The sequence below is a fragment of the Ceratotherium simum genome, chromosome 24 (assembly GCF_057802395.1).
Source record: "Ceratotherium simum simum isolate JZ-2026a chromosome 24, ASM5780239v1, whole genome shotgun sequence".
Lineage (NCBI taxonomy): Eukaryota > Metazoa > Chordata > Mammalia > Perissodactyla > Rhinocerotidae > Ceratotherium > Ceratotherium simum.
In genome coordinates, this window is record NC_141923.1 from 27,832,442 (window position 1) to 27,846,152 (window position 13,711).

Genomic DNA, 13,711 nt, shown 5'->3' on the forward strand with positions numbered 1-13,711 from the left:
GGGGAGGGGGAGGAACCCACTAGAAAGAAGAGTAAAACAAAAAGGAGGAGTCATCAGAAAATGGGAGAAAGCACATACTGGTACCAGCCAGAGCTTCTTGGAACAGTTCCCAGTCTGGCTGCCAAAGAGCTCTGGAATATATTTGTTAGAGCTGGATTCCTGTACAGTCCGTTGCAGACTTTTTCTGATTGCACTCTGACAGAGACCCATGCTTTAGTTCCAATACCTGCTCCCCACACAGAAAGCTAGTCAGTCCTCAGGGGACCTCCAGCTAAGTTCACCACTGCCCTCTTAGTAGGATCTTCACATGCTACGTGAGCTTAGAAAGAAATAAAAGTCCACCACATACCCCTTACTCCTGTAGCATCACTAAGCCTGCCTACCCCAGGATGCCATCCCAACTTCCCAAGGCCCTTTTCACAAAACATGTTAAGCTTCTTGAGTTTCCTTACCAAAACAACTGCTGCGATGAGGAACAAAGGTTTTACAGGCCGTAGCAATAGCTAGTTCAGCAGAGATTATAGTCTTAATGATCAGGTCTTCTACATGGGCCATCAACGCTACAAAAAAAAAAGGAAGAAACACTATAATGCATGGATTAGAAGGACTGGATTCCAGAACACAATGTAATTATAAAGCATGTGTGCGCACTCAAAAATGTCTATGTGGCAGTCTTGTGAATGGGTGATCCAGGAGAACACACATCTGTGAACAGGGCAACACATCTAGAATGTAGGTGCTGGGGGATGTACTCAAGTGGCCTCTCACGACAAAAGACAGAATGGAAAAGGAGCCGTACTTCTCTTCTCTCCTCTCACCCTTGCTTTTGTGGACTGAGAGAGGCCTTTTGGCACACTGTCACCCATTCTGCTCAAGGCTCAACTACAGTGTCCATTTTGATTCCAAGCCCTGTACTCAAACTTGACACTGCCCATTCTCCAATTCAGCAAAATGAATGAGAGATTAACTTAGAAAAATCTGAACTCAGGACCACTATGGAGACAGACAATTTGTTATATAAAAAGCTGACAGTATTTTAGTTAGCAGTTCAACATCCAAGAAGCATAAGTTCACTAAAGATTAAAGGAAAAAGTTATGCCTTCCAAACTAGGAACAAGAAAAGGGATTTCAGGGGTCACGGAAAACCTGTTCTCCATCTTGTAAAGGGCAGGAAAAATTAACACCAAGAACAATGATCCCATTAGACATCAACCCTATTAGAATTAGAGAAAGTAACTCCTGGTGACACAATAGTAAAGTTACACAAAGAAGAACAGAAGTCAAAAAGGAACAAGTCCCGGTACTCACCAGTTGTATCTCTGCCTTCTTGTTTCAGATACCTCAGCATAGCACTCATGCTCCATTTGTTCCCATAATCCTCCACTTCCGGGTCATCACAACTAAAACAAATTAATGGATCAAGGTCACATATGCAAGTAGGCCTGGCTGTGGAAATAAGATATTTTACAAATAGCCTTTTTGTCCTTTTAAGTCTTAGAAAAACATTCCCTTTGCTGACTTCCACTCATCCACTTTTTCTTGGTCCTTTTTGTCATATACCCTTTTGCACCAATTTCTTCCATTGAAATGAAAATGTATATAGCTTGCCTTATTGGGGGGGCAGGGGTTAAAGGAGAAGGTGGCAAATTCTTCCTTAACTGAACAATTACACATCATGAAAGAGTAAAAGAAATGTGTGAAAGAATATAAACAAATTTAAGAATGGTTACAATACATTAATAGATTGAAATGTTTGTGGATACAAACCTAGCCTTTGAGGTAAATGTCACATGAGGCCACAAAACAACCTCTGATGTCATTTTATGACCAGAACTGAGTCTGAAAGGGCTAGTGAGCTAATCTAGTGTAGCATTTTAATGAACTAACCCAGCACAGAACTGCTTTACCACCTGAAGCAAGCTCCCTCCTCTCTAGCAGTAGACACAGCTTTTTTTGATAACTTTTGAGTTATCATGGAAGGGAAAACACACTAGAGTGACAATAAAAGTGATGAAGTACACCACCACCACAGCAGCAAAGTGGCAAACGGGGCAGACTTTCATGACTGTTGGGAGGGTCTTGCAGTCTGGAACTTGTGTTTGCAGCTGCCCCCTATTCCTTACCACCACCCCCACCACCCACCAGCTGCATCTTTGCTCATTTTCCAAAGTGAAGGATATGATATCTTCAACCAATTCCAAACATTAGTCACAGGACACTCAATGAAATCTATACAGCTTTGGCACCTACGCCATCACTTCCAGATTCCTTTCTTTCTTTCTTTCCTTGGACCTTCTAGGCACCTATTTTTAGTCTGAGGAGAAAGTAACTGTTTGGGTTTCTTTTTTATTTTTCCACTTTCTGGCAAAATTATCAGGATGAAAGAAAACAGAGCAGAAAGAATATTTCCACACAGCTGGGCTGGTACTCCCTTCCACTGAATCCTTGTCTGAGATGGCCTCATTTCTTTCTTTCTTTAATTTATTCCTAACTTTTTCCCCCCTAATCATACAAGTATTTATTTTAGAAAAATTTAAGAAATACATAAAAGCAGAGAAGAAAACAGAAATCACCCACCCATAATCCCATTCACTATAGTTAAGCACTGCTAACATTTTAGTATATATCCTTCTAGTTTTCTTTTTTTCCCCCTTCAGCGCAAACAAACAGCTTAAGTTATCTTATATATTAAAAAAAAAAAAATTTAAATGGCATGTAGTGTCTGGTAATATGCTTTTTCCACCTGACAATGTACAGTGATGAACATTCTTGTCTCTGATCTTTTGTGTATATCCTTCATTATTTCTTAAGGTTAAGTTCCTAGAAATGGAATTGCCAGGTCACAGGGTACAAATATTTTTAAAGCTTTTGGTACATTTTGCCAAGTGCTGAAATGACCTCATTTCTTGACTTCTAAAAAGTTCCATATGCCTATTAAATTCCCACCCCTAAGTCAAGTAAGGGAAGACGATGAGGAAGAGGAAACCTGGGAAGGTAGATTTTGGTAGAGCAAGTTGACACTCTAACTGGGCAAGCAATGGAGAAGCAGCAGCAGATATACCCCAAAACTACATTAAATGACTCTGACAGCTCTCTGTAAGTTACACGGTATAAACACAAAGTTTCCTCCAGAGCAACATGTTGACTTTCCACTTGTACAAGACCCGCATCTGAGACTGACTTCTCTGGCTCCTGGCTCAGGTGCAGCCAGTACCTGACATAGTCTCCACTCTTCTTGTTCACACTGTAGTTTGTCAGGTGCATGAACTGGTTCCGAATGTTCTTGGCTCCTTGATCATATCGCACGGTTGCAAACCTGATAGAAAAGACATAGGTTAAACACCAGGAACAGGTTTTCAAGGGAATACAGGCTATAACCCAAGATTAATGAGATATTAATAAAGGGAGGGTGACATCATTAACAAATACTGAGTGTTTAATAAGTGTCAATCCCCATGCTAAGTGTTTTGTATATTATATTGCATTTAACTCAATCCTTAAAGCAATTCTCTAAAGTAGGTAATATTATATCTAATTTTCAAAATAGATACGAAAACTAAAATGTGACCTAGAAATATTAAGTAACTTGCCCCAAAATCACAATGACTCCAAAATCCATGTTCTCAACCACAAGATGCTGCTCTTTTATATAGAAACTTAAAATGATAGAAAGGATGAAAAATGAAAATAGAGTTATTCACAACCTGGGAAACTATATGTAGGGTGCTGTGGATGATGGGGCATTAGCTGGTCAAGAAACACCTACTGAGCGCCTACACAGTACTTGGTACTAGAGCATTCTAGGAAAATACTAAACAAAAAGGAAAGAAGGACAGCATGACAATATATAGACTTAGAACTCACATCCATAGAAATAATAGCACTGACCTATAAAGTTCATTTTAAGAAAATAATAATGGCAGAATTAATAGCAGACAAAGCCTAGGTCTGCAGAATAGCATAAATATGAGCATAATGCAGGAGACCAATTCCTGAATTTGGAATGAAGGCAAAAGACGGAGGGATTAAACATGGAGCCCACTGAATACAGGGCCGCAATCTGATATCCTGGACTATCGTCAAAAGAAGACCAAAGTATAAAATATATGTGCCTTTGAAGGAAGTAACCAGGGAAAGAGAAAACTTTCCAGTGATGCTCAACATCCACAAAAGGACACTCGAGTCGAATGGTTATGGTAAATATCAACCCCTGTTTACATACCAGTATAACCGTATCACCCTTCATTAAAGTGGTTTTCCCAAGAGGCACATCCAAGTGTGTGAAAAAAAATCCTGGAAGGCCACAAGTTTATTTTCATCTGATTTACAAATTATTTACATATGCTTACTCAGACTATGAAGTCAACATGAATTTTTACCACATTAAAGGGCAGCATTTAAAATTTTTCCTCTTCTCTATTTCTTCTCACCCACCCACTATCTCTGCTCCCTAATTCCCTGTACTAGAAATACACAAGAGACAACGAAAGAAAAGTGAAAAAAAACCCAAAAAGCCCCCAAAAGTAAAATAAACAAACATGAGGCCAGGAAGAAGGATGTGGACAAAGAGAAAATGTTGACCAGGCACGTATGGCTAAGGGACAAGAGTTTGATGAGCATTTTGTCCCTGCATGAGAAGGACTTCAGATTTTCCAGAAACTTCCAGTAGTTATCACCTAACTTCTAGCCACGTCACTCCACTGAGAGTAAACTTTGCCTATACATCCCTATCTTCCTTCCACAGAGATTCTCCAGTCAAGCAGGAGACAGTCATTCTCTGAATTTTTGTGAAATGCAAAGGGGGCCCTTGTAGGCCCCACAGGGGCTGCCTTCCTCAACCAGACATTACCTCACAGTGACATACCTCCTGCCATCTCTCCCCCAAAACAATAATGATTTAGAAGGAGGGAAAAGGTTCTGCTTCAGAGAAAGAGGTTTTTCAACTCTTTTCAATACGAGTACCTGATCTAATTTGGTCAACAACATGAAAAGACTGGCAAAAGCCTGGCAGTTGACTGTAACCTAGTACCCAACACATCTGTCATTCCTACACTCCTTTTCTCAATAGGACTGCATCTCTAAAAAATGTTTTCTCCTTCCTACTCTTCCTTTTCGCTGGGGCATTTATATTCTGAACCTCAGCAAGGATAAGATGATTAATGTCACAAAGTGGGCTTCTACAAAGCATACGAAGCAGTAGTAAGGAAGAATTAGAGTAAACAAAAACAAAAAACTTAAGCTCAATGGAAAAGTTACCTAAAAGGGCAAAAGTACTACATTCTTTATTTCACTTAGCTCAATGGGGAACGTAGGAGACCACATGGAATAAATGTTACATGTGTGTGTTCATCTTTTCCCCTAACCCAGGAAGATCTTATGCTTCTCACTAAAATCCATATCAAGTAGACCATATTCATCTCTGACCACTATTTCCCAACATTTTCTTCTTATTGTCTAGGCCAGAGGTCCCATTAATCTCAGATCTGGCCTAATAATCAAGTTCTGATTAACCCACAAAGGTGTTTTTTTAAAAACTTGAATTACTTGGCCAACATTTAAAAATCAGACCTTATGGGACCGGCCTGGTGATGCAGCGGTTAAGTTCGTGTGCTCAGCTTTGGCAGCCTGGGGTTTGCTGGTTCGGATCCTGGGCACAGACCTACTCACTGCTCATCAAACCATGCTGAAGCGATGTCCCACATAGAAGAACTAGCAGGACCTACAACTAGGATATACAACTATGTATTGGGGCTTTGGGGAGAAAAAAGAAAAAGAGGAAGATTGGCAACAGATGTTAGCGCAGGGCCAATCTTCCAAAAAAAAAAAAAAGATTTAAAAATCAGACCCTCCTTCCTGCAGCCCATTGGCAGCCAGGGCCCATGTGGACAGGATGATGACGGACAGGATGGGAAGGCAGTCCAGAGGCAGTACAAAGAGGTTATCCAAGCAGGGTGGTGGCCCCACAGGGGTCAAAGTCCACACACGGAGGCCATCTGAGTGGGGCAGTGGCCTAGGAGGTCGGGAGATTGGCTACATAGAAGGGAACTGAGTAAATACATAAATATATTGAAGATAATGGGAGTCAGATCTCTCTGTTGGAGAAGAGAGATAAAAAAATACGGAAATGGAAAAAGCTAGAATGAATCCTGTAGTTTCGAACTAGAATTGGAGGTACTAGTATAAATTCCTTCTTTTCAATATATACAGACAGAAATAGAAATAAACATAAATGTAAATGTGTATGTATGGGTACACGTATGTATACACATATATATATTTCGTAGGTCTGTCCACTGTGAGGACCTGAGAGCAGAGACATCCCAGAGCAATGACTATACCTAGCACCTGATCTTGATTTCTAAATACTATTCTCCATTAACAGCAATCAGCGCTCCTTGGAGAAAATGGTTGATTCCAGGGCTGAGGCAGAGAAAGAACAAGATAAGCCTGAAACACGTTGTGCTCAAAAGAATGAGTGGACATGTCAAAAGGACACAAAAGCGAACTTAAAGGGGCTCCCATTGGCCAAATCTGGGACAATTTGAGCATCAAAATAAATTATGATAGTAAAGGATTATAACCCATTAAATAAAATAGGAATCTTTGAGGCCACGTTGTCATATATAAATAAATGAATAAATAAACAGGAAGAAGAGAAAGCTCTTCCTTAGAGTAAAATGCCAAATAAAAAAAGTAAAAGAAATGATGAAATTAGAAAACCATCATTTGGCAAGCATCACAGTAATAATTTATTCAGGCAAGAAACATCAATGGATATTAAAATTCCTGGGTGAAAATGAGATGAGAAACGAGATTTTACATGGTCTCAAAAAGTATCTCCTCATAAGATACTTATTAATTACAGATGGGAAAACAAAGTAACTTACAGTAGAGAAATCTGGCAGACGCCACCTTAATCAAGTGGTCAAACACCATTAAAAGTTATCATGTGTCATCAGATATAATGCAATGAGAACACAGCATCACTTCTGTGATATTCTGGCCAAAAATACATGACCTGGGTCTAATCATGAGAAAATATCAGACGAATCCAAATTGAGGGATGTTCTACAAAATGGCCCTTAATCTTCAAAAATGCTAAGATCATGAAAGTCAAGGGAAGACTTGAGGGAACTGTTCCAGACCGAAGGAGACTAAAGAGACAAGACAACTAATTATAACGTGTATCCTGGATTGGACTCTTTCATCATAAAAAACAGTATTAGAACAATTGGCAAAATTTGTGTGGGGTCTCTAGACAAAAGGTAAAAGGTAACTCTTCACGCTATTTTTACATTCTTTCTATAAGTTTGAAATAGTTTCAAAATTAAAAGTGTAAAAACGAAAAATAAGTTTCTCAATAAAAATCTAGATTTTTCAGTTTCCTTCAAAACCAGAAGATCTGGTAATACCACCTGTCTTAATCCATTCAGGCTGCTATAACAAAATACCACAAACTGGGTAGCTTATAAACAATAGCAATTTATTTCTCACAGTTCTTAGAGGTTGGGAAGTCCAAGATCAAGATGCAGGCAGATTGATGGCACCTTCCTGCAGTGGCCTCACATGGTGGAAGGGGTGAGGAATCTCTCTGGGGCATCTTTTATAAAATAGCACTAATCCCATGCATGAGGGCTCCACCCTCATGGCCTAATCATCTCCCAAAGGCCCCATCTCCTAATACCATCCCTTTGGGGTTAGGATTTCAACATATGAATTTTGGGGGGGGGACATAAACATTCTGACCACAGCACCAACACATATCAATGACTTGCTGGCACTGAATAGTAAATGTCCTTTGGGTGGGACATGTGGTCTCCAGTTCTCCAGTGTCCACTTGGCCAACTTCTTCAGTGAATGTCCTTGTGAGAATTTAAGTTTGTGACCGTTGATTTAGACCTTCACATATCAAATTTCATTCTATTTAGGTCTGAAAGCTTCAACACAGTTTCTGTATTAGCAACAACCTAAAAGAGGTAATTCTCTACTAGGTACCCCAGGACCAAGTTTGCAAATACTTATCCTAACATACTGAAATTTACATGATGAATTGAGTCTGAACCTCCCTCTTAATGAAATCAAGATTTAGGAAAAGCTCTCATGACAGAATTTCATAGCCTCGACCTTTAAGCCAGAAAAAAGGAGGGGGAGCTCTGCTTTCTGTGCCAAATCTGCAACCCTGGGTACTATTTCGCAGCCTACTGATGAATAGAGAACTACATGCCCATTTTTTTCCCTAACCACACTGAAACATACAAATTATCTTTATTCTGACAATAAATTCTTAAATCCAAAGCTACACTTCCTCTCTGCTTTCTATTGCTTCTCACTGAGAATCAAGACAATGCTAACAATTTAATACTCAAGTGTCTTTGTGAAAGAAGGATGTCAATGTCAGACCCATAGTAGGTGCTTGATAAGCATTAACTAAAACTGTACCTGAGTTGCTTGTTCCAGAAACTTTCCCAATTTGGAACCAAAACAGGAAGGGAAGCACAGAGTCAGCGGGATCTTTTAAACTCTCTTCCCCCATTCAAAAATTATTTTGTTCTTCTAAGAACACAACACCATCGACAGAGTCATAGAGAGTTGAGATGCAGAACTTACCCCCCTCCTTTGATAGTTACAGACTCTCACAGACATTCACTACAAATGTACAAAGGAAGGAGGAGGCCAGCCCTGAGACCCTGGCTGTGGCACATGAGTTATCTTTCAGCAGGTGTAGCTATTAAGAGCCAGAGAGGCCTGGAGGATGAAGAGACAGCACCTCAGGCAGCCTTGCCAGGAGCCACTGGGTTTCATCCTGGCCTGACCCAGAAAAATCTCATGGAAGAGAACAAGAGGCCCACGAGCTCTCTGATCTGCTGTCAACCAGCTGCAGCCGGGAGACTGCCAAAGTGCCGCAGTGACGAGGCAGCGCCCCACGGAGCCGTCTGGGAGGGGATTACCAGCCTGATCCCCTGTCTTAGAGCCAGAAATGACTCAAACTTCACAAACAGTGAGGGCCTGCCAGGGAGGGTGACACTGAGCACCGGAGAGGGCTTTCTCCCCCCTGTTGGTGTCTCTTCCCCCTCTTGCTGCTGTGGCAGATTCTGGACAGTGTGCAGCCTGTGAGGTAATCTCAATTCCTTGGCAACCAGCAAGTACCTGAATTCTTTCAAAACCACAGGAATCCAGCAGAGAAAAGGTAAATATCCCTGCGGAGCCAGTGTTAATTAGCAAGGAGGGCTACTGAAGAAGGAACTGGGGGTGGGGAGGAGGGAAAGGCATTACAAATGCTGTTGGGTCTTTTCTGAACTTCCACTGAATAATATGGCTGAGGCAGAAAAAAGGCAGTCCCCGACCAGGCCTTCTCAGTGTCCTCTCCTCCTCCTCCACCGCGTGGGGGAATTCTCCCGGGTCCCTGGACAGGCACTTTCATTTCCCCCAGCTTGCTAGCGCTACCTATCTTTGGGTCTCTGACAACACATTTGGTTTTCAACTCAGTTTTGTCTTAATTTTTTTTAACTTTTTACTCTGCCTGTTTCAGTGAAAATTTGGCTATTAGCTTTGTCTCAAAAAGGGCCTTGTCAAATCATTTAGACCACATATTGGATCCACCTAAAACTGTAAAATCCAGGACAAAGTCTTTTTGGATTCCACCTCTGACAGGAAAAAGAACCCACACCATTTTGGTAGCGAATGGCACCCCTCTCTGGAAAGTGAGTGTCCCCTGCTGGTGCAAAAGAGCAACAAACCTGTGAAACTCAAAAGTGGGATGGGGCAAAACACTGGACCCAAATACCAGAAAGACAAGATAGTTAAAAAAAAAAAATCTCAATATTTTTCCTATGTATAAGAAAATAATAAGTTTTCCTACTTCTTATGTGAATAAAACAACAAGGACAACTGAAATTATTATAAAAACCATTTAGGTTTTTTCTTTAGTAAGTTTAAGAAGGTAAAGAATTTACACAAAATGCCCATTTCCCAAAACTGTATTGTGAAATGAACTCAATCTTGCTGTCACCTAAGCATTCATTTTGAAGCCCAAAACAGAAGTGATATGGGATAAGACCCTTCTTTTCTAAAGAAGGAAACCAATTATATTGGCTGCCAGTTCTGTCTCTTTAGGAAAGATTATGGTTTTCCTTGTTGAGCCTCAAAGTAAAATGGCCTAGTGATCTCATCCCAAACTGATTATTTTCAGTAATGTCTACATAAAACACACGTGACCCAAGATTAGTAGAGGCTGCAGACCTGGAGATGCTATAGACTATTGTTGAATGTAATGACACAGTCAAGCAGATTCTGAGGATTAAAAAGAAGCAGATGAATGCCAGGATACACAGTGAGCTAAGACACAGGAACTCTGGCACATGGGAGTTATTGTGCAGAGCAACGTACCCTGGCAGGCCTCTGGCCAACAGCCTGTCATAACGTACTGTCCTTTTGTAAAAGCTTTTATATGCTCCTATACTTTTAGGTAAAACGAGCCAAAGCCCTGAAAATTCATATTTTTTGGTTCAGTTTGGTCTGAGCTTTTAAAAAGCTTTCTTCCCAATTATTCTGAGAAAGAACACCCTTCTTTTTTTTTTAATATATATACTCAGTTGCTGCTGGAGGCAAAAGAAGAGAGTTACCCAATTTAGTGGATTCTGACTTCTAACACATACCCAGCAAAAGAACTTGTGTATGTACAGTAAATTCCATAATAAACATTGGTATTGCTCTCATTTCACATCTGAACCACTGAGGTCTTACAACTAGGCCAAACTTTACCAATAGAGAGGGCTACTAATATTGCGGGTGAAATGTCTTTGGAATAATATACAAAATATACTGGCATAATATCCTTGAGAAACAGTGAGCATAACCTTGATATCTTTTCCCTATTTAAGAAGTCCAATTTGTGGTAGGACATAATTAGTTCCCAAGAGGGGTACAGGAGACAAGCTGGGGTGAGGATGAGTGGAAAGAGGAGGATGGAGGGATCATGATACACAAGAGGGAAAGCTGAGGCATCTCAAATTACAAAATGGAAAATCCTCAGCACCTTATATACCTGAGCAGAAGTAAGGGATATATTTCACCTTCTTCTGTTCTAGATAATATGGGGACTCAGTTTTTACCTCTATACTTCAAAGCATGAGAGCACATAAGTCCACAAACACTACAGAAAACTTCTTTCCTATGAAAATCTGATCAGTGTTGGTAGTCAGTTTGTGTCCAGATGCCTGGTTCAGACTTTTACCTAAAAACTGAGAAATGTTTTCGTTTTCCCCCTCCTCAACTTTCAGGGAACAGGAAGCCAGAACTAGGGAGCTTCAGCAGCCTCCAGTGTTCCCAGGGCACAAACTCATAAATCTTAGCTAAGACTATGACAGGGCTTATAAATGCTGTCACTGCCACCTAGAGGTGAAGGGAAGACATGGTTCAGCCAGCTAGAATTGGTTCAGCCTGCTCTCACCCTCTGATTCCAGCCACAGGGTGAATCAAAAAATTTTGAGTATATGAAATAATTAAAATACAATTCTAAAATAACAGTTGTCAGAGTACAATAATATGTGTCAAAGCACCTATACTTAAATAGGTAGCCTTCTTTTATCCATGGTATTTCCTGTCTTTGAAGTGTATTTTCTAAAATACAGAAACACAAACTATGCTTTTGAGCTTGTCACGACTGCTCACAGATGCAAACCACCTCTCCTAAACTGCTATGCTCTCTAAGGCCATTATGCATAAAAGAAACTGCAGGGCAGGCTAGTTGGTAAATATATATCTATATATAAGTTTTGTGGGGGAAAAGAAGACAAGCATAGCAAAGTTATATACTTATTTTAAACAATTTAAAGAGTCTGTGAAAACACTGTCACCTGTAAAATCCTGTGGCTATGGGAAAGAAAACTTTAAATTATTATAACTTGAACTTAATTTTGTAAGTCAGTCACATTACCTTAAAACCTAAAAAGTACCTCAAGAAAAACAGAATAATCTATATATAACCAGTGCAAAGTATATTACTTGCAGGTGAAAAAAATAAAATAAAATAAAGCAGCTAATGTCTCCTAAATACAAGAGGGCATGAAACAGCTCCGGCCTGGAGCTCTGGAGTCAGATCTATGAGTTCAGATTCCCGCTCCACTACCAACCAGCTGGGAGATCTCAGAAAACTGACTTCAAGTTCCCTCACCTCTCTAAAGCTCAGTTTCCTCAACTGCAAAAATGCATCAACTAAAAGGTTGTGAGCATTAAAATAAATGTCTGATACAGAACAAAGAAGTAAAGGTAGGATTTTTTTTTCTCTCTAGATCAGTTGTGAAGAACCACGGCAAATTATCTTAATACCCTGGGGTTTTCATAACAATTGCCATTGCATGAAAATATGATGTGATCCTGGATCCCTGCTGGGAAAGGCATATGTTTACATTCACATGCTTGTTCATATGTGTGGATATGCAAATGGGACTGTAAAGTAATAACACTAATAACACTGATTTCTGTAATCTGAAGACTATCTTGCTAAACTCTATTTTCCTGAGTTGAACATAACAGAAAGAAACCGCCTGATCTTAATACACTCTTTAATGGGTCCACTCTAATAAACACCCTCCCCCCTAAAAAAGTCGCTTACCTAGCCAATCCTTCTTCATAGAGATAGATGACAAGAGGATCATAGGAAGTCACAAGCACATAGAGGCGCACATCAAATTTGAAATCTAGAAAAAAATTTGGATTCACAGGAAAAACTAAGTGCATTTGTTTTGTGCTACAGAATGAACAGGACAATGTAACAAATATGAAAAAAAGAACAGTCCTCCTCTCCTACAAAACACAGACTGCCCACACACCTTGCCTTTTGAGGATAAATAATATAAAATATAATAATATAAAATGAGACAGAAAGAATCATACATATACATACATATATATAATGAGAGAGAAATGATATATATATGTACTGGACAATTTCGTATATATTTGTTATTGTATAACCTATAAAGCATGTCCTTTTTTATTATCTCATTTTATCTTCAAAATAATCCTATGAGGTAGGTAAGGAACCAGCATCATTTCTGGAGCCACAGTTACCAATAATTTCACACCAGCTTAAGCAAGGTTTACTAGAGAAGACTACGAAAACATCAAAAAAATTTGGCAAGATCCAGCCCAATCTAGTCGAGGCCCTAACAACTCACCATCTATGAGCAGGGGGTTGCTGATGTAACGAGAGACCAGGATGTTCTCTTCCAGGGAAATCTGGTTTGGCTATTGAGTAAAGAGAAAGAATGAAAGCGTAGAAACACAAAGAAATCCTAACTTACAATAAGGGAGTAAAGTTCTTAACCTTTTAGAAATGATAACACAGAAAACTAAAACTCTTAAGAAAAACTTTCCTCCGAGCCACCCATATATTTAATTGGCCACATAACACACCACTTTCATAAACATTGTGGGTATCCAATTACAATGGGGGAAAAAATAAATCTACACAGCACCTCTCACATAATAAATACAGCCTAAACAGCTTTAAAGATTTATATACATGATGTTAAATAGTTACATGCCAAGAAAATAAAAGCTACTTAAAACATAAATAAAAACTTGTTTTCTCCCAAATGTAAAGTATGATGGAAATTTTAAAATACTACCATTACTCTTTTTTTTTTTTTTTTAAAGATTTTATTTTATTTATTTTTCCCCCCAAAGCCCCAGTAGATAGTTGTGTGTC

The 13,711-nt window shown here is 39.5% G+C and overlaps 1 protein-coding gene across 16 annotated transcripts in view; it reads right to left on the reverse strand.

The window, feature by feature from the left end:
• TTLL5 (tubulin tyrosine ligase like 5) overlaps window positions 1–13,711 on the reverse strand; it is a 300,941-nt gene that overhangs the window by 243,842 nt on the left and 43,388 nt on the right. For all 16 annotated transcript variants that reach the window (XM_087448166.1, XM_014784427.2, XM_014784432.2 and 13 more), the window contains 5 exons: window positions 13,179–13,248; window positions 12,614–12,698; window positions 3,215–3,316; window positions 1,309–1,400; window positions 453–560 (listed from right to left, as the gene is read on the reverse strand). In XM_087448166.1, coding sequence (XP_087304292.1) covers window positions 453–560; window positions 1,309–1,400; window positions 3,215–3,316; window positions 12,614–12,698; window positions 13,179–13,248 — 457 coding nt within the window. The remainder of the gene's footprint in view (window positions 1–452; window positions 561–1,308; window positions 1,401–3,214; window positions 3,317–12,613; window positions 12,699–13,178; window positions 13,249–13,711) is intronic.